The following is a 26,254-nucleotide window of genomic DNA, read 5'->3' on the forward strand; positions in this document are numbered from 1 at the left end:
CTCACTCATTAAACTGACTTGTGCCCCTCAGTGTCTATACTGGTTACGGCCCTGTTTTAAATATATTTTTAATGTGTTTATGCCCATCTCTGTCGATGGGCCAACGCTGTGCATCGTTGCAAAAGCTTATCATTTGCAGTTTTCTTGAGAGATTGCAAACCATTCAAGCTCAAGAAGAAGCAAAATAATTGATCTCAAGTTCTTGTGCAACTGTGTTCGGTGCACACACAGCGAAGCAGTGCTATATTTAGCAAATTGTTTAGTTTGTGTGCCTGAACACACCTGCAAACTAACCTACGTAAAAACTCAAATCTTTTGTATCTTTTTATTATTAGCTTGAAGCTGTACAACGTTCAGCGTTGCATATTTCAGCTCTTCGTGACGGTTTGATGCTTGTCTTCGCTTGTAAACTGATGGGAGCTAGCTAGCTAGCTAGGAAACAAGCTAGTTTCCACATTCAACCATTATGTCCATATTCTGTCTCTGAAGAGGCCATGGTCTGTCAAAAACTTTCTAAAGTTAACAGCATTGACGCAAAGAGCACAAGTAATCTAAAAGCTCTCTATCTCTGTGATAATTCACTTATCCTATTCACTTTTGACTGCTCTTTTGCAATGTGCTGGTCAGGGACGCACCAAGACAAAACAAGATCCTTAGTCACCACCTGCTGGAAATATCATATTGATACATATGCATATTTAAATCGATATATTGAGTATCATCATTTTACAAAGTTGTTGTTTTTGTAAAATCCTGCATTTGAACTGTTGTTCAGTCATGTTTCTGAACTGTCCACTAATACTAGTGTCAGAAGATATCGCCCTATCCCGCTCATACAGTATTATTTGTGCAGGTCCTAAAAAAAGATCTTAGAAAGCCTTGAATATCCTGCAGATGATCTGCTATGTTTTGACTGCTGGTAATGTCGTCCTGAGCAGATCAGAATCAACAGACCGTGATCCAATGTCGCTCTTACCTTCATTTTGTCTGACATTCAACAACAGGCCTCTTAAAATGAACGTTTGAGGCATATGATCTGTAAACATAATCATTTAAACCATTTTTTACGACATTGGCCTACCCAAAACTGTTATTTTACCCCTTTCCACCTGTTTTTGTAGTATTTTGCCAAACTTCACTATCAATAAAACGATTAATGCACAAACTTGTGCCTTTTGAAAAGGCACTGCTCCAGTGACAGCTTTTGTATCTTTATTTATGCGTGTGCCATAATGTAAAACAAGTCAATGTACAATATTTATTTTATATATTTTTTTAACTTTACAAATTTGGGATTAAATGATCTAAGAATATGGTTGTGCATTAATGTGTGCTTTGTAAGTGCTATAATAAACAGACAATATGCTAATAGTATGCATGCATGCTGCATATTTAATAGTGAGAACTGGTCCTTAAATACAGTGCAATTTCTCTGTACTTTAATGTCAATTCTCAACAGCGAAGTTACAAGCAACTGCGATGAATTCATCACCTTTCTTCTTCCCTCATATTTTATTTCTTTGTAGTAAGACAGTAGATTCCGATGTTCATCATACAGCAATGGAGACAGAGCTTTAATCTTCTAAATTTTAAGGATAATATATATTTAATCTGACATAAACCATCAATGAAGTATTACACAAAGATGCATATCTAATAAGCAGTCAATTTATATCTAGATGTCGTATTTTATGTCAAGAGAGGAGTTTGCCTGCTGGTTCTGCATGTAATCCATCTCTACTCAGCTCCTGCAAAGCAAAAAAAAAAAAAAAAAGGGCAGGAAAAAAAAGGGGAAGAAAGGAAAAACACAAAAGTCAGAACTCTCAAAAACATCACATTTTTTTTAAATGCATTTTTATTATTTAAAGACAACACTGAGGTTACACTCTCAGTTGTCTGTTACAGGACTAGCGGTGCGCTATAAAGATGGTGGACGTGGGTGAGGCGTGTTGATGTAATCATATAGGATATGAATGCATCTTTATCTAATCTATTCTAAAAAGTGGATAATTGAAACTGTATGTGCATGGTGTCCTTGGAAGGGCTGACATATATACTGCGAGTGTGGCACATTTCCAATAGAGACCCTTCTTTCCCATTTATCGTTAATCTTGAGTTTATCAATCAAGTATGCAAATCAAGACAAACTGTTCCATAGCGCTATCAAATAGAACAGGGGTGTCCAAACTCGGTCCTGGAGGGCCGGAGCCCTCAGCACCAACCCTGCTAAAACACATATACTATGCATGTCTGAAGTACTTGATTAGCTGGATCAGGTGTGTTTAATTAGGGTTGGAGCTAATCTCTGCAGGACACCGGCCCTCCAGGACCGAGTTTGGACACCCCTGAAATAGAGGCTCAAGCCATTCTCTAATAGATTTGGTACTATTGTTCACAGAGATGGTTATGTCTTTCCTTTTTACATCGAACTTTAATTTGTTTTGGAATGGGCTTTTGTCTAGCAGTACAGAGACCCATGGCATGTGTCTGTTTATGCCTCATCAGCACAATGTGAGGAAACTGATAACTGAACGCTTGGGTGTTGCAGTTCTGTCACTCGATAAACGCCGTCCAGAAGTATCACCCCACCCTCAGAAAAGCCACCCGATATATACACTCTCCTCTGCTGTACGTGTTTCGATTGCTACAGGGGAAGTTAAAAGCTTTTACGCCAGCAAGTTTTCATGACACATTTGTTTCAAAACTTTTCTTCGCTTGCTGGATGATTCATTTTTCTTTCTGTGCTTTCTAGATGTTCACATTTTAGCATATGCATAATCACTGTACGGCGTCTGAATCCTTAGCGAGAAATTAAGCGAAGCGGTTGTCACTTAAAAAGAAAGAGTTGAAACGAGTCGCAAGCTGTTACATATCAACGTCAACACGAAACATTAGCATATTGCCCGCCCATTTGTTGCATGAGCAGACCCGAATGGAAAGGCAAAGTCATTCTTTGCCACTAGGTGCCATTTTTGGAGTATTAAAAGCTCACAAACACGGCTTTAAACGAAATCGACCGAACATCGAATTGTTACGCCAAACAAATAAGGTAAAAATAAAGTGTTTTTTGACCTTGCATGCATGTCAAACTGTTGCTTATGACTCCCAAAGCAAAAATATGATGCTTTCATAACCTATAATAGTCACACTTTAAGTCCAAAAAGAGTGTGATCGAAAACGACAAACAGATTCCTACTAACTTAAATTTTTGGTAACCCTTAACTAAAACCCCAATACAGTATATGTGAAAACATGCAAGGTGTTTTACCAGTGATGCCCAAAGATGTATGTTGAGAAAGGGGAGCAGGCAATCAGCCCATTCACACCAAGAACAGCAAAGATGACTATAATGATCACGTCAAAGCCTTTAAATACAGAGCTGAGAAACAAGCAGCCATTATTAGAAATATAGTCTTAAAACTCATCTAGTAAAAACAAACAATCCAATAACACAAAAGTAAAAAAAAGTAACACAAAAGTAATGTGATGCATTACTTTCCATAAAAAGTAACTAAGTAACGTAATTAGTTACTTTTTAGGGAGTAATGCAATATTGTAATACATTATTTTTAAAAGTAACTTTCCACAAGACTACTTATGAATAGAAGAAATTGCACTGTACACCATGGCCTTCTCAGCCAGCAGATGTCCTCAGCATGCTCTGTTTTGAGTGCCTCTAAACACTAGCTGGGTTTTCATCACCCTATTTTTACGCACATTTTGAAGTATCACTTGAGATAATAATGATGGCAATGCCAAATCCCTTTTGAGAAAAACAGCATATGCTGGTAAGATAGGTTTTGAAGCTGGGATGCTGGTTTGAGCTGGTCTTCTGCTGGTCCTTTGTGGGTTTAAGTTGGTACTTTGTTGGTTGATGCTGGTCCTTTGCTGATTGGCTGATGTGCTGGTCCTAAGCTGGTCTGACCAACTTAAGACCAGCAAAGGACCAGCAGAAGACCAGCATCCCAGCGTAAAAACATAAATAACCAGCATATGCTGTTTTTTCAACAGCGATTTCAGATAAAAACCCTTTAATTTGGAAAAACGTTTTTACCCATGCTTGAGGTGGGGTTTAACTTTTTGATCGCAAATGTTTTACGCAATATTTTGCACATATACATTAAATTCGCTACTTTGGATGGAAAAGGCTAGTAAAAGCTATCTAATCTATCTAGTTAGCGTAATATAACTGATCTCTAAAACTTGATTTAAACTGTTATATTGATGCATACCGATCTAATCCTGAATTTAACTGGATTCAGACTGGTTTCATCTGCGGAGAAAAAAATACTTCTGAAAGTGATTTCAATGAAACGGCTCTGCTGTATAATTATCGTTATAAGTGTGGCGTGCATTCTTTTTCATGTTTATATGGTTATCGTTCTTGGTGTAAGCAGGCCTCTTCCAATTGCTGGAAACACATTTTCAGCAAACTTGATTACCAGATGCACGTTCTATTGTCAGAAATATTTTGAAGTAAGACTAACACTGACTTCATAAACAACCATCTGCGTCTCTAATAACACAGATCTCCCTCACTGCGTATTTAGCCTCACGAAACAATAAAATGCGCTGAACATAAATCATAGTTTTGTGATGAAACCAAGCCAAAACTTATGATTGCAATTTGAATGTAGGCCAAAAAATGTCAGGCATGCACATTCAATTCTTTGCATCCCTTCAATGTAGTTCCACTCTAATGCATTGGGGATGCCCCCTGGTTTTACGGTATCAAAACAGATGCTAGATGATTGTTTCTAATGAACAAAAAGCTGTCCCTAAAGAGTTTTAATTGCGGTAGCTTAATAGGGTTTGGTGTAGTGCTAATTAAAACATGCTGTACGTCAGTAGATTGACGCATGCAATAACTCCGACTGTGCCAAAAAGGAAACCGAATGCTTCCTTCCAATGTACTAGTGGATGTTATATTTTTAAATGATGTTAACGGTTAGCGAGGCATTTAGGTTCTGATGTTGTCCGGTGGAAAACTTGCTTAAATGAATTGTAATTTGCGAGAGTCAACAAGTTGCTGACTCGTGTGACAGCTTGTTTCAGTTAGTCTGGAGGTGATACAGAAGTTGACATCAGGTCGGTTTGTACGTGTTAACTGAAGCGTTTGCAGAAGCGTCTCTTAAAACACTCAGTATAATTTGCTACAGATTTGCGAATGCATAAAATGGTGTATGTAATTCTATCAATGTTAAACACTTTCCCCTATATCCCACTCCATATACAGCAGCCTAAGACAATGATATACTTCCAGTCTGACAGCGTTTTTTCATGTTTTGGGGAAAAGTTTTTTTGCTGCTGCGTAATATTTTTGTCATTTTTTTTTTCAGGATTCTTTGAATACTATACAGTTCAAAAGAACAGAATTTACTTAAAAGACAATTTTTTTGCAACATTATAAATATCTTAAATTTAAATTTTGATACATTTGTTTCATCCTCGCAAAATAAATCTTTTTTTAATTCTAACTTGCCCCCGTTTTTTCGACAAAAATAGTATGCAGCAAAAAAAAAAAATTAATAAATAAAAATAAATAACATTGATAATCCGAAATGTTTCCTGAGCAGCAAATTTGAGTAATTTATGAAGCATTATGTGACGCTGTAGACTGGAGAAATTATGCCAAAAATGCAGCTTTGCATCCCAGGGATACATTACATTTGAGATTATATTTAAATAGAGAATATTATTATTTTAAATTGAAATGATATTTAACAATATCACTTTATTTTCTGATCCTGATAAATGCAGACTTCTTTTAACAAAAAATATTACCTAATATTACCTTAATATTCACCGATTTGTATATATATATAGCTCTCAACATATGTCTACATACACCTTGCAGAATAAGATAAAACTAACAACTGCAAGGTGTCTGTGAATGTAAGACTACAACTATACATACAACACAGGGCTGCCAGCATATTAACATGTGAGACTGATTATATATGATTTGATAGTATAATAAATATTGATATTCAAAAGTCAACATAAGTCACGGTAATTCTGAAAAGAAGATTAATTTATTCAATCATCTGCCAGCCCTTAAAGCAAAAATAATTGGCCTTCCAGGTAATAAATCAGTAAGCGCACCTAATTACAAGACATTAGAAGTAAAACACAGAAGTAGCTGTGCAAGTGGTCAATCTAGCCAGAAAAGAAGCTGAAAAAACTGTCGTTAGGATAATGACAAGAGAAACGGTGCCGTATAGTTATCACTGTGTAGGTATATAGTTACCAGAACAAGGACATAACATGTAACAAGGACATTTCAGGGTCTGGGCCACTGACCAGAACCAGATCTGGGGGTTCGGGGTTCGATTAGTGCTTCTGTGGCAGACGGGTCCGGATCAGCTGTGCCTTTCAGGACGTTCATACGCTGACGAAGCGCTTCCTTTCTTGGGCAGAGCAAGAAGTCGTACACAAGAGCAGCAGCCACCCCTCCAGTCATCGGAGCAATCCAGTAGATCTATGTGAGGAAATCTTCATTACTATTATTATTATATAAGCACCAATCATTTTCCTTCCTGCCCTAAGAAACTTACAATATGTCACAAATTATGCAAAAACAGTGAAGAATTGATTGCAAGTGCATTTTAACCTATAGGTTATAACCAAACCATAAAGCATTAATTTTTACATTCGGTACTGGAAAGACTAGGCTAAAAAATGATAGCCGGTTACTGATTTCAAACTACATGACAAAAATTGTGGTTAGTAATGCAGTCCATTTCATGCACGTTACTTATTTCATGCAATATAATCAGATTACTTTTGACTTGTTTATCACATTGATTTAAATATATTAATCTTGATATAAAAATACAAAGAGAAAGAAAGCATATCCGGTTCATTGGCGTTAACGGCATGAAGTGCATTTAACCTGGGGTTCGTGGAGAAACTGCTGAGGGTTTGTGAGTTTAATGCAAAGTTAAATATGACACAAACACAAAAACAAATCTTTTTAATAGAAACTAACACACTCAATAAAAATATGAGATATACCTGTTTCTCCGCAAACAGATGTGCATAATATGCAATCAAGCAAAAAGCTAACTTTCTATTAGTCTAATTAAAGTATTTTAAAATGACAGATTACCCAGATCTATATAGACTATATTTGGATAATATACTTCAGAACTTATATAATATACTTCTGAATATCTGAAGTGGACTATCAATATAAAGTGTTACAATTTATTCTTGCAACAATCTAATAGGGCAAAAAAAATGGGAAGAACGCACCCAGTGGTTTTTAAATGCTTCAAGAACGACAGCTGGTCCGAAAGATCGAGCGGGGTTGATGCCGCATCCGGTGTAACTGATCTGTGGACAGGAATGATGAGTCTTATAAAGGTTATGATGAACAACTTCACACGAGCACAACAGAGACTTGACTACACTTGGTGGGAGACCTACTGATCTACTATCCAAGATCATTGCATATCATTTACTTCTGGTTAACGAAAAAGCCAATTGCTTACAGCGACCAGGTGCCCTAAACCGACTGACAGTCCGATGGCTAGGGGTGCAGAGCCTGCCACATCGGTCCGGTGTTTGTCTGTCGTGGCCAGGACACAGAGGACCAGCTGGAAGGTTGCGAAGAGCTCAATAGCAAACCCCTGACCGGCTTTCACTCCGCTACTCAGCTATAGGAAAATAAAAAAAGTATTGGATTACACCGTGAAGATGGATTTAATAAGATTATATTACTACAGTCATATCACAGCAAGATAGCGTAATAAATGCAATTTCAAGACCTTTCAATATATGGATGAATTTTGTACAAGTGCACCGTGATTATCAGAAGAAAAAGACATAACCCGTTTATCGAACGCTGAGCTGAGTGACACTACGTGGGATATGTTGTCAGATTGGGGGGTGCTTTTTTTTGTAAAATTGAACAATTAAATGAATAAAAAAGTATAAACTTTGCTCTCAGGTCAAGATTCTTGTTATTGCACTGCTACCTGTACATAGCAAACTGTTAATATATATTCTCGAGACACCCTTTTGCAACCCGGACACCACTGAAAATCTTTACATCTTTACATCTTACCCTAATATATGCCAGTGGGATTTTATTGTTATACAAACAAAAAAGAAACCGGAAAAAGGAAAGACTAAAACATGAGTACAAATGCTTATCAATCTTATCAGACAGTTATCCACATAATGCAATCCTGAATTGATATTACATTTAAAACAACTTACCATGTTGAGTCCCAGTGTTGATTCGGGGTCAGGACTGACTTTGAACATAATGCCACTTGCCAGCACAGCTCCCAACATCTGGGCAATGATATACATGAAGGCCCTGAAGAAACTGATCTGACAGCTGACCAAAAGTCCTAAAGTAACAGCTGGGTTCAGGTGGGCTCCACTGATGTGCCCCAAACTCTGAGCCAATGTGGCGATGGCCAGGCCAAAAGCCAAAGCTACTTTAACCTCTTGGTCGGGGAATCTGTTATGCTTGTTTCCAATGGCAGAGGCTATGCCAATAAAAACAAAAACCGTCATCCCAAGGAACTCGGCCAATACTGCCCGCCAAAACGACCAACTTTTAAGCTCTCGCGCCATTACGAGTATTGTTCCTTCTCTGCCTTTTAGCTGGTAAATGAAAATGCCAGCTAAGCTACCACTTATAAACGCTTGGTGAAAGATGGTTGACAGGAAACTGGTTTTAACAAAGCAACCACAGTTTTAGACCAGAAAATGGCAGGAGGAAGGAGGTAGTTAATTGCTAACTGCCTAAGAGATAATGTCATCTAACAAGGACATTAAGATCCAGTAGATCCATTTTTTTAAAATCAAGATCTTTGCCTTCTTGGGAGCTTTACGTTCCCTGGATCCTATGCTGTCCAAATGTATATTGCACATAAGGGACACACTATTAAACATTTCTGGGTTTAAGACCTGGATGCATACACTGTCTAGACTAGACTAGTTAGACATCTCATTTTTTTCTTGAAGACTGGTCGTAACGTTTTTAATTCAGTTTTGAAAGTGAGAATGATTAACCCATTACAACTGCTGGTTGGTAAAACAAGTTATTAACATGGTGGCTTCTGTTTACATCAAGATGTCATGAACATTTGGTCTCACTTTATATTAGGTGGACTTAACTACTGTGTACTTACATTTAAATTAATAATTTGATACAACGCACTTATTGTGTACATGCATGTTGTAACATTGTACTTATATATTTTAAAAAATACCTATAATGTAATTAATTTCTTTAATTACATTTATAATTACACTGTTTACCCATCTCTTACACCTTAACCAACCCTTAAACCTTAAAAAACCTTAAAAAAAATTCTAATATGATTGCACTTAAACTGCAACTTGGTGTTTGATAAGCACTATATCAAACACATAATACACAATTAATAGCTTTTTAGAAACTTTTTTAAGTTCCTTTCTTGACAAATGTTGTCAGAAATGGAAAGTTTCTGAAAGTGCCACCTAATAAGAGCGAATTTTTTCATCCAGGCCATATGGCATTTTTACAAACAGACAAGATTGCTTGCAAATATCAGGCGGATTTTGCTGAACATTTGTGTCTTTAGGCTTAAGACCACTTTTTATCCCACTTTTTTTACTGTCATTTTAGGCTAGTGTTTATATGCGTGACATGAATATTCGTCATCTGAAGAGTGCACACATACTGTATTGCATCGTCCGGTTCTTGTAACTGCTGTGAGCTACTTTTGCTTTACTTAGTTTGGCCACAAAGTGTCAACAGTTAACTGGGCCATTGTTTAACTCTTGAAAAAGAAATAGAGGAGAGAGAACGAGAGCAACACAACTGAACACCACTCCTTTTGAAAATATGTACCCATAAATACATTTCTGCAGCACCTTTATTACAAACAGTACTTACAGCACGTTTCGTGGTATTTTCAAAGTAAAGCATCCATAGAGTATGTGACCCTGGCGAGTTTTTGTCACGTTGATATAGGTAAGTATTGCTGTGTTTGTATTACGTTGCTTCAGATACGTATTTTGGTGGTTCATAATTCAAATATCAGAGGAGTGTTGCTAAAAATAGCTGTTGAAAATAGCCTATGCCTATACATCAAACTCAACCCTAAACCTACCCAGTGGGTTCAAAAATGAAGTACAATTGGGCTTTTCTACATGTTTTTAGGATGTTATGCCACAGATGTCACAAACACACTTCACAAGTAATTTACCTTAATTTGTCTTTGTTTTCTTTGCATGTCACATATCTCAAGCATGCTCTTCACTGATGCCGTTCTGTACTCTGTAGCTTTAGATCAAAATATAGGCTAGTGGCAAAGTTATTGGTTGTGATGGAAATGGCAATACAGATGGAAGCCCCTAATGCATTTGCTTCAGTGATAGCGGTGGAAAAATCTGACTGATACTTTAATCCAAAGAGACTTTCAATACATTTAGTACATGCATTCTCTGGGATCTGAACCTGTGAGCTTGGCTTTGCTGGTTAAGCTACAGGAGTCCTCTGGGCATTGCTGTCAGTCATACCACAAGATGGCACCGTGACTCAGCAGGAACATTCATAATCTGTCAATTATGGCAAAATCATAGTTTAAAGCAATGTTAAAACTGTCCCAAAATCCGTGTTTTGTTATTTGTTATTTAAAAATAATGGCAAATAAGGGTTGCACTTTTTTTCTTTTACAGTGGGTGCATTGTACTTACATTCCCTCACAATATACTCACTGATTGGCTGGCAGGTTTGCAGTAAAACTGTTTAATGCACAGGTAGTTCCAAGTCAGTTTATTAACCGTTACATATTAATGTGCTGCTTTAATTGATCAGCTCCTGCTTGATTATTGCATTGAGTACAAACATGGTGTCAGAAGTGCACTATATTCTGAAAATGTCCATGAACAGCATTTCCACACCTAAGGGCATGCGGATGTCTGGGGATTAATTATAAAATTGGGATAATTAAGTGGAATTCAAGGACTATAAATTAGCAACAGGATTAATTGAGAAACCCAAAGAAGTGGCAATGAATTGCTTAATGGGCAATGAATGTCAACACATCTACTGTCAAAATACGGCAGAGAGCAGTGTCCATATTGGAAGACATGTCGAGCATGTGTTGAATCACTTGGCCAAGGTGTGCAGAGACCGACAGAGAGGCAACAGAGGAGGACAGAGTCAATGTAATAATGGATGTAGTTCAGGATGTGCAAGGACCCTACAGTAAGGGTCGGCTTTTCACTGCTGAGGAACGCACTGACACTATAAAGTCCCCAGGTCCAAGATGGTTTGAAACTTAATTTAAAAAAGCAGGCATGTCAGCTAGACTTGGAAGCAAACTGTAACGTTATGAGCAGAATAATTAAAGAGAAACTGGATTATGAAAGCCCCTGCAGCCAAGTGCAACAAGACTGAGATTGTATTGTGGTGCAATAATGGCTTACCTGGGGAGATTTCACACAGAATGCACTTTAAAGTGCACCAAACACGAATTGGTCTTTGAAGTGGTAAAAGCCGATCAAGAGCCACTACCTTGTGTGACACATGTCAGCAGCTAGGACTCCCATCCCGGAGGAGCTTCACCAACGTGTTGAATCTTCAGACGCGCACCACACAAGGACGTGTTTGATGACCCAGTCGAGTATGTACCGGGGAGCTTGACAGCAGTGTTTTACCTGTGCACTGCATGCCACGGTACGCACCGATGGGCTTGAAAGCCAGAGTAAAAGAACGGCTCGATAAGTACACATCACATGGACACATCACATCTGTCCCTGAACCTACCCCATGTATCTCTAACATGCCTAGCCAGACAAAGTAAGAATATGTATAGATCCAAAACATCTAAATCAAAAGCTACAAAGATCACATTACCACATACCAATGCTCAAGGACATTCTGTATAACCTACACTGTAAACTGGACACTGAGATCAGATTAATGACAACCTTTTGGACGCCATGGGGGTGAGGTGGTGTAAACTGCCTTTCTGCGTTTTGGTTGCACCTGAGATCTATCAACGCAAGCAACATGAGCTGTTAATGGGACTCTGAGGCATAGAGCCCATCGCGGATGACATACTGGTTGTTGGCTCAAACGTAGAAGCCGAGTTAGATCACAACAAAAATCTCGGTGCACTAGCACTAATGGATCACTGCATAGCTGTGAAACTCTGACTGAACGAGAAAATGCTGCAATTCAAACTAAAAGTGTTGCATTTTCATGGGCATATATCATCAGAAAAAGGCTTGCAGATTGACCCAGAAAAACAAACGGATGTGAAAACTATTCAACGGTTACTTTCACATATCTTTCCAAATTTCTCCCATGGCCCTAGGAAGTGTGTGAGCCGCTGCACAAGCTGCTGGGAGTAGGTGTTGTGTGGCACTCGCTGCTCAAACATGATGAGGCGGTTCAAGAAAGAAAGCGCATGATTACGAATTACGGATTGCATGTCAAAGGTTTCATCGTTTTCTGTATGGCAGGGAGTCAATTACAGCTAAGTCTGACCATAAGCCCATCGTGACGATTTTTAAGAAATCACTCCTGAGTGCTCCCAAATGTCTCTAAAACAGCTGCAAAACTATAACTTGAATGTTATGTACAAGCCCAGCTCTGAGGTATAGATCAAGCACTAATCTCAATGTGACAGATGCCAGTCTTTGAGGCAAAAGCTGACAGCGCATTGCAGGAGCTGGCAAAGATCACGCTGACTGGCTGGCCACAGGATGTGTTGCATTCAGAATGGCTCGCTATTTAGAGGTCAGTGTGTTATTATACCAAAAGCACTGGGAGCAGAAATGCTGACTCTCATTAATGCCGCTCATATTAGAGGAGAGGCCTGCTACAGCCAGGTGAAACAAACACTGTTCTTACCTAATATGAGAGGTGAGATGAAGGATTATGTGACGAACTGTACTGAATTGTGAGTACGGACCTGTATGCGTACGATGGCAGAGAATTTATTGTCCTAGTGGACCACTACTCGGATTACTGGGAAATTGATCAGTTGCCAGATCTGACAGCAGGCACAGTCATTACGCGCTATAAAGTTCAGCTTGCATGTTATGGACAGCCAGACAATGGGCTACAATTCGCTTGTGAACGGTTCAGAAAATGTTCATGTCTTCACCCCAGCACCCCCAGTCTAACGGAAAGGCTGAATCGGCAGTGAAGATTGTGAAATCGCTATGTAAGAGAACAAAACTTGACGGGTCAGATCCTTGGCTAGCAATTCTCCACTGGCAAAACACAGAGGGATTATACAGCAGTTCTATGTCCCGTAGATTTAGAACTGGACTTCCCATGGCAAACTGTTTACTCCCAGAGTGGTCAAGGGAGTTTCTGAGAAACGGAGGTGGAAACAGCACATGACTAAATTCCATTACTACGCAAGAACGAAAGATCTCCCACAGCTTAATGTCCCACAGCCTAACCCTAACCCTAATGCATCAGAATGAAACCTCTACCTGGAGACCACACAGGCCACACCTGCGGGCTTATGTTGTGGATGTGCATGGTACGTTATACAGGCGCAACCACTTTTCAATCAATCACCTAGAGGCGGAAACAAAGGAGAACAGTCAGGGTGCAGGGTACTTTGTTAACATTACATCTGATCTAGCACAGAGTAAAGGACAGTGTAGCGGAAACTATAACAATGCGGGGCTGTCAATCAACCACTGTTTGCCTGCCCTACGATTTGTGACATCACACTGCAGTGAGACTCGAAATGGCACACCTAGTGAAACTAACTTGGTTTATAGAGGATTAAAAAATTAGAAGTGGATTTTTTTAACACTGTAGGGTGGTTGTGTTCACATACTGCCAACACACATTTATGTTCAAAAAATGGATTTTGCATAATAGGTGCTTTTTTCAATTCACTTTTCAGTAGAGGCACTTTGGCTGATGTGATATAGAATATCTGCAGATCATCAGATCCTCTGTTTAAAATGATTTCATTCCACTCTTGTGCTTCCTGTTGTCTTCTTGCTGTTGACAACCAAGATGTGGCAGTTTGTCGGTGTGGTTTTTGCCCCACCCCTCCTCCACTGTGATTGGTCGGCTGTCTAAAAAGTGACAGGAATGAGCGCTGTGTTAAATATTCTTCAACTCTCACCACCAAGAAAAAAACCTCTCAGTGCTCAGCATGAAATAGACTCTCAGCATGTCATGATACTGCCATCTTAAAAAAAGCATTGCTCCCATTAAAAACTATTTTAAAAATCCTAGGAAAATGCTTTGGTGTACAGCAGCTCTGCTACTAAATTTGATTAAAAGCTTTGAATGTTTTTACCGAAAGGATGAAGCTAAATGGTCAGCTATTTTCAAATGACCTTTAGTGCACTTGCGGCATTCTGAGATGCTTTCATCCTACTTTGGTGCATTGCATTACGTGAACATTGTGATCTACATCTGAAATAAACTTGAGCGTGCAAAAGAGGTGTCAACATTTGTAGTTAGTTTTTCCAATTAGTTGCCAAAAATGGTCAATTCAATTCAATATGAAATAGTACAAATAATAAATTAAAGTTGGCTGTTTTCTAAATTAAGTACTAAATATTTTAACAAGTTGTCTCAGATTACAAATGCTTGTTATTTTTTTTACAGACTGTAATCTTTAGAATACATTTTTTATCATGCAAAAAATATATTTATTTATTTTTTCCTGCTGTCAAACAGTTATGTGATTAATCGCATCAAAAATAACAGTTTTGTTTACATAATATATGAGTGTGTACTATTATAATTATGTGTATATAAGTGCAAACACTACATTGTTTTGAACTATATCTGTGTGCACTGTGCTTAATTATATATATATATATATATATATATATATATATATATATACAAACAGTACATACATATATATTTATAATGCTATTTATTATGCTATTTATAAAATATGTATATATGCTAAATATGTATAATATAAAAATAATGATCTAAATATTAAGTAAATATTATATATATATATATATATATATATATATATATATATATATATATATATATATATATAATTGAGCACAGTGCACACAGATATAGTTCAAAACAAAAACTTTTTATTTTGGATGTAATTAATCATGATTAATCATTTGACAGCACATGTATTTATTTATTTATTATCTGGTTACTCGTTTACGAGCACTGGTTTACTATATGACCCTGGGAACAATAAGGAAAAAGAGATGCGACATTCCTTGGTGTGGAACAGGATACGAGACAGGATAAGATGCACAAAGGAGGGAGGTGGGCTTCCAGGCTTTATCCATGGGTGGCTACTAGTCCATTAAACATCATTATACGCCATTTCCATAAGCGCGAGATGGCTTATTCACCTGTATCAAATATTTCCGTACATGTGTGGACTGACTTTTTTGTTTATTGACTTTGAGATTCTTCACATCATTCTCTTGTTTTTAAAAACAGCACTTCGCTTCCCTCTTCAGAGAAGCCGATGCGAAACAAAATGATGGTCAATCATTAGCAAGCCAATGAAACTAGGACGTGGTCTTAAAAATCGACATCAGTTACATAAATTATTTAAACAATTACACCATTTGAGTAATATTGATATTCTTGTATCTAAATGCTTGTGAAATTACGAAACATGTGAGCGTTAGTTCATGCGTAGAACGTACAGGCAGTTCTTTGATAAGTGTGTGTCGCACACAGTTTCATGCTGCTCTATGGCTTATTGTACATCAATTTCATAATTGCATAAAGTTCACTCCCATCAGAAAATGTCCAGGTCACATTTAACGCACCATATTTAGTGGATGCTTTTCAAGAAAGACTTAAGACTACAGAAATGTCAAAGTGTAAAAGTGAAACATTGCATTTTGTGCTCTTGTTTTGTTATCTAGTCCTTTAGTTTGTAGTTGTAGTTCCTGTTTCCCTTCTGTGTTTTCCTGATTGTTCTCATTTGTGTCTCACCACCCTAATTAGCTGGAGTATTTATAGCCCTCTTGTTTCCCAAAGCCCCTTTTGTTTGAGTTTACCTACTGTCATTTATTTTCTAACATCACGGTTCAGGTTCACGTTCATAGTTAAAGTCTAGTTTAGGATATGTGTATGTGACAATAAAATACACTTCACTTGTGTTCAGTTTCGACATGCCTTCAGTATATTACAGAAGCAATCATCCACATATTTCAAACAAAGTAGGCTTTTTAAAAATGTCATGGATATACCTTCTAAAGTAACTCCTCCATTACTGATTAAAACAAAATGCATTTGATTAATATCTTAACAGTTATATATGAGCAACTTAAAAAGTCAGCTGATATTTAAATCGTCATTTTTGTCTTGGAATTTATTTTTTGTAATTCATATAAAAACACTTTAGGATTAAACATTCTGAAGTTTAATTACAAAAAAACACAATATCATAGTGTACACGTTACACAATACAAAGTGAAAAAAACATTCACAAAAACACAAAGTGTTTAAGAAAAAAAATAGTGAAAACTGTATAAATTTCCTGAGGTACATACTGATTCACTAAATAAGAGTACAAACAATAATACAAAACGCCAGCTGTCTCTCTGAACAACTACGAGGACGGTTTTGCATTTGCAATTCCACGCTGTCATATAGTCAATTAAAATGAACGCTATTTCTCTGTGGGGAAAAAACGGGTATATTTACAGATGTTTTGTGCTCTTGAAGAATATCATACACTATCATATCACTTTGATGACATCTCGACAGCAGGGGGATCGTCAGTACCGTTGACGTCGTAGTCTGTGGCCGGGCCGGACACCAGCACCCTCACGCGGTCAGGGAAGTCGTCCAGTTTAGGGTAGAGAAGGAAGTCATAGACCAGCGCAGCTGCCACACCTCCGCACATAGGGCCCACCCAATACACCTGAAAACAGAAGAGAAATCATCTCAAACATCGGCCGGAAAACAACCAACTTGTTAGAAGCCTGTTCGCGTTTGTGGGTGGGATTGCTTATGTAATATCCTATAAAAGATTCCCGAGGGCGCTTACTGGTGCTAAAATGCGAAGCTTTTCTGATTTGTTGTTAGCGCACGTGGTCAGTTGCTGCTACAAAAAGTTATCTTTTGAGTTATGCTTTGAAATTTTGTTTAATTCGTTTAAACAGGTTGAAAATGGTTTCTACACCACATTTTGGTCCACTTTAGGCCTTCTGTTGACTGTCAATTTCTAGTAACCCTGACCCTAGCACGACAGTCTACTAATACGCTAATCAGAGTTTCTTGACATGCACTTGCAAATATACTTATAGTCAACAGTATTTCAAAAGTGGACATCAATGTGTTTTGTTCCTCTTTCTCCCAATGTAGGGTATTCTGGGTTTGTTTACTCGTCCAAATCAAACTTTACTCCCAGTTTCTCTGATATTCTGGTCTCCATATATGACTTGAGTCAAATGTAAGTATGTAATAGCAAATTTTTCCTTTTTAAAAAATTCGAAGTGCTTATATTAAACATATTTAAGGTAAGAGTTTGTTTGTGTCACTATCTTCATCTCCAATATGTCTTTGAGTACAAACATCTCATGAACATCTTAAAAGACATTTTTGAAATGGCTTTAACACCATATTGGAGGTGAGCCAATACAGGATGAAAAGTTTCCTTTTTTTAGAATCTTAAAGGGACATCAGTGGGGACCAAAAACTTTTGATACTCACGTTCCTCAAAATATCGTCATAATATACGTAAATAACATTTTCGGATGAACTGTCCCTTTAAATATATGTCTCTGCATGTACATGTGCTATCTGGGACTTTAAGTACACTACGTAACCCTTAGCAAACAACACACAAACATGTGATTTAGCTAAGTTAGCTATAGATAATTCTAGACTAGGCATTCATCTAAAACAATATAATTGTTACTCATTAACCATAAAAGTTCAACATGAGCCGATTCTGTCTTCTGATAAGATCCCGAATGGTTTGAATTCAACAAATTAATTCTCTATTGTTTTTAGATATAATGCAAAAGGGAGAAAAAAAGAGATGCAGTTTTACCCAGTGGTTGGTAAAATCTCTGAGAATCACTGCAGGGCCGAAAGATCGAGCCGGATTGATCCCGCATCCCGTGAAACTGATCTAAACGAGGAAAAACAAAGTCAAGGGTGATTGAATCAGTCATGCTACTTTATTTAGCAGATTTAGCAGAAACTAATTTACATACTTAAACATCATGCTGCTTTATGTATTCATATGGAAACCCTGGCAATGTTTACAACAGTTACAGGAATGCTGATGCAGAAAAGAGGCAGCGGCAGGAGAAGAGTGATTACTCACGGCTGTCAAATGACCCAGGCAGACGCTGAGGCCAATCGCCAGAGGGGCGGAGCCTGACACGTCCCGCCTTCTTTTGTCCGTGGTTGCTATGACACACAACACTAGCTGGAAGGTAGCAAAGAGTTCAATACCAACACCTTGACCGGGAGAAATATCGCTATGGATCTGTAAATAAAAAATAGATTTTGTTAAGATTGTTGTAGAGATTCAAGCGACTAATCTGTATTTCTAGTCAGCATCACAATCCAATTAAAGAGGAAACACTCAGTCGATCGCTTATACAATAAGATACATGGGGGTGATGATGTAAATCATGTTAATCATGCAAGTATGAAATAGTTTTGGGTCAGAGGACAGCAGTCTGGTGTCAAACACGATATGACTCCGTTTACTGGCAAAGTAAATAAGTGCATTACGCCTTCTTGAAAAGTTAAGAAAACGTAATCACTGGAAAGAACGCCGCCTCTGAAGACAGATGATAAGAGTATCGTCAGCCACACACCCATTCACAGACGCACCGAGCTGTGTCAGGAGCCACTATCATGCTTTCATAGATATTTTGAATCACACGTTCTGTTTTCAATTTCTCTTTAAAAAAAGGTCTATATGGTTTTTTTTATAATTACATTATTTATAGCTTTACATATTTATAGATATATCAGTGTAATATAGTGCAATATAATTTAGAACTACAAGAAACCAGACACTGGGTTTCTTTGTTTACCAATTGTTTATATTTTGCATTTAGGTAAAACACAAAGCTGTTACCAAAAGTGTTATCTGAACCCTAAAATGGCTTTTCTCGCTTCAACCTCATATAGTCGACTATAAACCAAAGCATAAAACCAAATTCTGATTTGATATTCTTTTACCATTAAAATTCAGTATCTAATTATTTATTTGTGAAATGTAAAAAAATCATACCTTTCCTAGACTTAAAATGTACATACAAATGTTCCAGTTCTCCAGGAGATTCATTGAAAAATGTACATGATACGTACGGCTAAAGAGAGAAAAACTGAATTGTAACTACGGTAATCCTGTAAAAAGAGCAGTCAGAGACCTGAAGGTCAGGGTACTCACCGTATTTAGCCCCAGGGCTTCTCCTTTGGTGACGCCGTACACGATGCCGCTCGCCAGCGCCGCGCCGAACATCTGGGCCACGATATACATCACAGCCTTCAGCAGGCTGATCTGGCAGCTGGCCAGCAAGCCCAGAGTCACAGCCGGGTTCAGATGGGCTCCGCTGATGTGACCCAGGCTTTGGGCGAGAGTGGCAATGGACAAACCAAACGCCAGAGCCACCTTGACCTCCTGATCTGGCTTGTCATTGTTGGCGTTTCCGACGGCAGCTGTAATGCTGAGGAAGATGAAGAGGGTCATGCCCACCAGCTCGGCCAAAACGGCCCTCCAGAACGCCTTGCTCTTCAGCTCCTTCATGACGGGCAGCTCTGGGCACGCGGATGTGTTATTGTGGGGGTTTCTGAGGGCACTGAGTAAGTTTCTCTGCCAAAAGACAGTATTTATAGGGCAGGTCCTGCTAATGAAACAGGGGGCGGGTTTAAGTTACGGGACAGAAGGAGTGTGTGAGTGAGTGAGAGAGAGAGAGAGAGAGAGAGAGGAGAACAAGCAGGCACAATTAATGAGAAAATAGTTTTTGTTCCACCTTTTCAACTCTCATCCTCACTTTAAGCCTAGCTTTAAATCTGGTTTTATTTGAGCCTTGATCTCCGGTTGATTTTGACTTTTATTCTGTTCCAACTTGGAGAACAGACTAGCGGATTGTCACATTTCTCACGTTTTAGAATAATGCAAAGTTTTTACCAAAGCTAAGATTGGAAACTATGTAGTGACTTCAGTGTTGCACGAACAGAAACGTACATTTTAGTTCACCCTTTCTGGAGATTACAGTTCTGCACATCCTGAACTTTCAGGACCGTGAGATACACAAATGGACTGTGACCAGACTTTTGGCTGGACAGTTTGTAAATGTCAAACAGAAAAGCAAAAGTACTTTATGTAATTTTCAGCACACGCACACACACACACACACACACACACACACACACACACACACACACACACGCAGCTCCCTCTTCTCCTCAGACAATGCAGCATGTTTAATCTCTCTCTACAGTAGCTAAAGAAATGATTTGCACTCTTAGGCCACACTCATATTGTATGAATGATATCAAACTGCATAAAAAACCAAATAGCATATGCAAAGAGCTTTTTCAATTCAATGCTTTACTTTTTTCAAAGTAAACAAACCGGCCAATTGAATCAAACTGGCATCAAAATTGATTAAAAACATGATCGAAATTAAAAACATTAAAAACGTTAAAACCATCACTTGACGTGATTTAAAATCAAACCTATAAATGACATTATAAATAATAAATTGAACCAACGAGCTCCTAATTTCACTAGCAGAAACTGCAGTCCACCGTGAATTTAAAATGACATTACAGCATGTTGATCAAATCTCGACTACTATTTCACATTAAACTGGCATCAAGGTGCCGCTGGGAATGACACCAAACCGTAAAACGTACTGCAAATTCTTTCACACTTTGCTGTAGTGGTATCTGCATCTGATTCGTATTGCCAAAATAAAGTCTTTAGAGGAGTCTGCTATCAGTGCGTCGAGGATTTATCTGACTCCTGCTGCAAATGAACTTGTGTGTTGTGCCTTATCTCTCTAGAAGCACATGAACGTGTGTTTGCATTGTGTAGGGTTTCCTCACGGTTAATTCATCCTTTTGGTGATACTAAACTGTGGATTGAAATGCACCTGTACAGCTCCTGCCTAAACTTTCAATTATTTACAATTTATAAAAGCGTTAGAAAATGATAATGAAATACAGTGGGCAGCTGACTATATATATATATATATGCACACAAACACACATAAGACACTAGCAATACTGAATCAAAGCCAAAGTGAGAATCGACTCTTATATAGCTGGCACGAAGGGTAATGTTCACACAGATTACAGAATATAAACAATGCCATTTTCTGTCACATAACTGGAGAACATCAGGATCAGCAGAAGATAGACGCAGCGTAATCCCAGCAGCTGACAGAGTCCTGGCTTTGTAGATATGTCTGACAGAGAACTGTTGATCTGGGGCCTGTGCCAATAAAGATATGACCCAATCATAAATCACGCATTATCTGCATTCTCGTAATTATTTTCTTACTATTTTCACTACTGTTTGATGTTAATGTGATCGTATTTCAGATGTATCTGAATGCTGGAATAATTGATGGTTTAGCTAGGATTCTGTTCTTTAGGTTTAACTCCGTATTCTGTATGACTGCCATAATAGCTCTTGTGTTCATTTCTTATCTGAAATACAATTCTTGACCTATTTTCAGTTGTAAAATACTCTTGTCACAGATATTTCCAATTGTCTCTGTCGTACAGTATTTGCGCTGATACTGATAACTTGCGTGAAGCACACAGTGTCGCCCTTTCAGATACGTAAAACGTAAACAGACTGACAAAAGATTAAAATAGTTTTGTAGGTATCCTGCAGAGCAAAGCAGACATAAGAGAAGTGCTACATATATAAACCATCCCCCCAATTTAGTTCGATGAAGCTAATTATTATAGCATTTAAATATAATGCTATCACCGATTTAATGTTTAGAAATCCACAGGATTCTCTTTGTACACAGATAATGTTGACAGTGTATGAAATACTTTGTGTTCTTCTGAAGGAGCTTGTATCAGCATTAACCAATCTGCCCAGTTATTCTACACTTTTCAGAGCGTTTAAAGTAATTATGTTGGGTAATAATGTGCACTCAGCTGAGTGTGTTATGCGAGCAAGGACTGATTAGCAAACATTAGTTCTGAAAACCTCAGTAAAACTCATTTTCTCCCTCTGAGATATGTGTAGGATGAGCAATGGCTCTTTAATGGACTGTACGGGGCAGAAGTCAAAAGGCTCTTCATAAATCTCATGTTAAGCAATCGGAGACACTTGAGTCTCTTGGCTGTGTCCCATTAATTCAGACACTTTGCCTGTCAGATCATTATAAACATGCAAGTCATCTTTTTATGATGTTAGGAACACAGAAAAAAGGCACTGCATGGTGTTAAAAAAAAAAAGAAATCACACTGTATTTCAGTTATTTTTAATGAGAATGATTAAATTTGCTTGTGTCTACCCACACTGTTAACATGACCATTTTGAATATTTTTTGGTGTTTGTAGACAAGCACATTGTGGTTGTTTTAAAGGACCAGTTTAAGGACACGCAGCAAAGTTTCCAAAGATTTATGCAGGAATTACTTTTGAAATTGCAATGGCTGACATAACCATACATGTCACAATAGATGTGCATTAAGACAAGAGAACCCTCACCGATTTCAGAAGCACTTTTAGTGACTTAATTCTGGGCCTACAGAATTTCTTTTTTTTTTCCAGCAGCAGCAAAGATGCATTTGTTGGTTTATTAAATGAGGAAAGGCTATAGCGAATACGCAGGCCCCTAAGCAGAAATTCAATGAAACAAAAGTGAATACACCTGCGATCATCAACAGTGAAACAAAGCCTGTGATCTCCAGTCTGTTCGCATGCTACTTCTGATGCATGAGCATGGTTATAAAATAAATGTTAACACCGGACTTTTGTCTACCCGCACCACAGCCCAAGAACTGAAAAAATGATCTGACCTAATAGTGAGACAAAGATAGAAAGGTGGCGTTGCATTTTGAAAGATGTATGAATGAGCCATTTTGCCACAAATCAGTGGCTGTCCTCCCGAAATGATACCTCAGACAGTGCACATGTTTCCCACAACGATAAGATTAAATAGAAGAACATGAAAAGAGGCCTGATGAATATTAGGAACACGTCCTTTAATCAGGAGGGAGTGTGTTGAGTGCATGAGTGCAAAAGGTGACTATCGGTGTTTGTGAATGTGCCAGATGACACGATTACACCGTCCATGGGAACAGAGTATTGATGCTTAAAGCAAGATGACAAAATCTGTCAGTTTCAGGAACAATTTATTTTAAAGACCAGTATTAACTAGCACACATATTACTAGCATATTGGCTGTTTATAGTACTCATAAAGCATACATTAATACTTATTTCTGCATGTAAAAACGACATTATTAACTATTAATAAGCAGCAAATTAAGACTTTATTCATTTAAGCAGTTAATAGTAAGGATTGTACCGTCAAATAAAGAGTGACCATCGTTTCTAGAGCAAATTTGAAGCGTGTTGCCTTATTTGAATCCAACAGAACTCTTTTTAAATTTTTTTAAAAGAGAAAAACACTCCATCTTCCAGCGCAACTCCTCCAGGCAAAAAGCAGCTGAAAAATAGTGTGACAGAACATCTATCCAGAAACACTCGTATCCTCCTCGCTAAGGACTGAGTCAGTCATCAACAATGTAAGTGCTCCGCACTGAAAAATGTGAAATGATGTGAATCTCTGAAAAGCGTGTCTACCTCTCCTGTTAAAAATGACTGCTTCGGTTTCCAGGAGACAAGGCAGGAACGCGTACCAGAGTATTGCCGCTCAGCTTATGTGATAAGAAAGATAACATTTTACTATGACGTTTGCCATGCAAACACAGTCAGATCACACACGGTGCTTGGAATGCATAGAAGGCTGACATAAAACACACACATGCACAAAATCCACGCATAGTGAGAAGATATAAGCATGTACCAGTCAGTACCTATTCATACGATAAGATGGAGAGAAGTAGATGAGATTAGAGCGAAGCGTGTTAAAACGTAATTTATTAGCCAATAATCTGGTCGAAGACTGATGGTAAATATTAGAATGTCTCAAACAGGGTCCAACATAATAGATGCTTTGAGATCAAAGGGATTTAAATGTTTAATATCCACTATGAAGCGATGTAAACTCATCACACAATAAGACCTGTCGCATAGATGTAGTCAGCTCCGAGAGCCATCCAGCCACAAAACACTGTGTGACAGAAAAAAAGAAGCAGAAAAAAACTCTGTTCACTAATTGCTCACATGCACCTAATTGCTTCATATCGCCGCCAGGCAGAGGAATGCCTAAACAAAGGCTGAGATCCGCGACAGCTATTGTTTCCATGGGAAATGAAGACTATCCATTGAGGGCTTCAAAAGAGGAGGTTCGAGAGGAAACCAGGGGGTGAGAAAAATAAGCTTGTGTATTTCAAAGTAGAGAACTGAGAAATAAGGAAGCTGTAGTGTCTTGATAAACATCCAGAAGACATTAGCCTTATAAACACACTTGAGGGAAAAAGAAGTCTGCGTAACTGGAAAAGTGAGTGGTGCTGGTTGTTTCCGGGGTGGTTGCTGTGGGGCATTTTTGAGATGTTTCTTATAGAAAGCAACATTATATGCTTTACACTACATCCCCTTTTATCAAGTTTATCATGTCTTCGCAGTTGCTCTTCAATGATCGAATTCAGCCGTACTAATAATAAGCAAAAAAAACGCTTTTGCATTTACCCAAAACAGACTTTTTAATACTAAAAGCAAACAAATAAGCCCGGCCTAGATGAGAGCAAGTAACACTAAAGTTATGCAACGCATTACTTTCAATAGAAAAGTAATGCAGTTAGTTACTTATTTTAGGAATAACACAATATTGTAATGCATTACTTTTAAAAGTAAAGGCATGCATAGTTTAGAAGTTTAGAACCCTTAACAGTTAACTATAAACTACTATTAATAAACATAATTATTCCTAATTTGCTGCTTATTGATAATAAGGTAGTTAAATTAAGGTATTGGGCTGTTTAGAATAAGGACATGTCAAATAAGGCATTAATATGTACTTAATTAGTACTAATAAATGGCTAATATTCTTGTAATGTGATTTAGTATTCATCAAAATGAATTAACACTGCGATTATCCAATCTTTGTTGCCGACCTTTGATGATCCAGAACTACCAGTTGTGAACTTTTCCTTCAGCCTGAGGTTTATTCATTACACTTTTTTCTACATTTACTATAAATAGAACTTCTTATGAAACTTTCCATGAAAAGTAACTATGAAAAGTAGTTAGTTACTTTCTTATGGAGTAATGCAACATTGTAATGCATCACTTTCAAAACTTTCCCCAACACTGTTCATGGGATTGTAGTTTGTTACTTAGTTAAAGCTGTCAAGTCTAATACCTTTGTCTTTTTGTCTGATTTTCACATTGTTGGCTTCAATAAAGTGTTTATGTATTTGATTCGATCCACCCTGTAGCTGGCTGGTTTGCTTTTTACCAGTTTTTGATTCAAATGATTAATTCGTATGATTCGAGTTCATTGCACAGATGGTGCAGTTCTAACTGAAATGAATACTTTGATATTTTCTTGATAAACAATACTCACTATCCATTCTACTCACAGTCATTAGGCCACAGAGAATGTGAACTGTTTATAAATACCGCCGTCCCTCATTGTTCAGCGTCTGGATGCTTCAGTGTTCCCGCCACAAGCTGAAGCCTGTTGTTGTAACAAATGTGCTGGCTCTATCTCTCCAGGATCCTTGCTCTCAAAGGGTCCCATTCAGCTCAGGATGACAGTGACATTAAACTCAGAATGGCTGTCATGAGGGCCGTCTCTAATGAGCATGAACTTGGCTCACCACAGGAGCAAATCCTACTGCCAGAATCATTATGCAGTTCGTCAGAAAACCTGATACGTTCATAAATAATAAGTGAAAAAATAACCTAAACTGACACCATGACTACATGGTGTCACTCCGTTTATAATTAAAAAAGACCAGTTTACACTGAACCCCAGCCTTCTAGGATTGCCATGTATTGTCATCTCACTGGGTATGACACTGAAATGCTCAGATCTTCTTTGGGCTAATAGAAGAAGTGTTGTGGCTAAGGGCCGTCCTGTACCAAAGCCATCGTCTAGGTCATTTTAAGACCAGGAACCCCCTAGAACTCTGTTTTAATTGTTAAATTAAATTACATTTAAAAAGCA

General features: G+C 37.9%; 2 protein-coding genes across 3 annotated transcripts; both read right to left on the minus strand.

Moving 5' to 3' along the window:
* Positions 1-1,372: 1,372 nt before the first annotated feature.
* On the minus strand, positions 1,373-8,610 carry aqp1a.2 (aquaporin 1a (Colton blood group), tandem duplicate 2). 2 transcript variants are annotated; one of them, XM_043252973.1, is made up of 5 exons: positions 8,227-8,610; positions 7,497-7,661; positions 7,258-7,338; positions 6,304-6,481; positions 1,373-1,748 (listed from the first exon to the last, which is right to left on the minus strand). In XM_043252973.1, the coding sequence occupies exons 1-5, from the start codon at positions 8,590-8,592 to the stop codon at positions 1,738-1,740; spliced, it is 801 nt and encodes a 266-aa protein (XP_043108908.1). In that variant the 5' UTR covers positions 8,593-8,610; the 3' UTR covers positions 1,373-1,737. The 2 variants fall into 2 exon arrangements, with proteins under 2 accessions (XP_043108908.1, XP_043108905.1); XM_043252970.1 differs by having other exon boundaries at positions 6,251-6,481.
* A 7,744-nt stretch (positions 8,611-16,354) lies between these two features.
* On the minus strand, positions 16,355-19,788 carry aqp1a.1 (aquaporin 1a (Colton blood group), tandem duplicate 1). Its single transcript, XM_043221327.1, has 4 exons — positions 19,371-19,788; positions 18,288-18,452; positions 18,009-18,089; positions 16,355-16,874 (listed from the first exon to the last, which is right to left on the minus strand). Exons 1-4 carry the CDS (start codon positions 19,725-19,727, stop codon positions 16,695-16,697), a joined length of 783 nt encoding a protein of 260 aa, XP_043077262.1. The 5' UTR covers positions 19,728-19,788; the 3' UTR covers positions 16,355-16,694.
* Positions 19,789-26,254: the final 6,466 nt, after the last annotated feature.

Source organism: Puntigrus tetrazona, chromosome 2, assembly GCF_018831695.1.
Source record: "Puntigrus tetrazona isolate hp1 chromosome 2, ASM1883169v1, whole genome shotgun sequence".
NCBI lineage: Eukaryota > Metazoa > Chordata > Actinopteri > Cypriniformes > Cyprinidae > Puntigrus > Puntigrus tetrazona.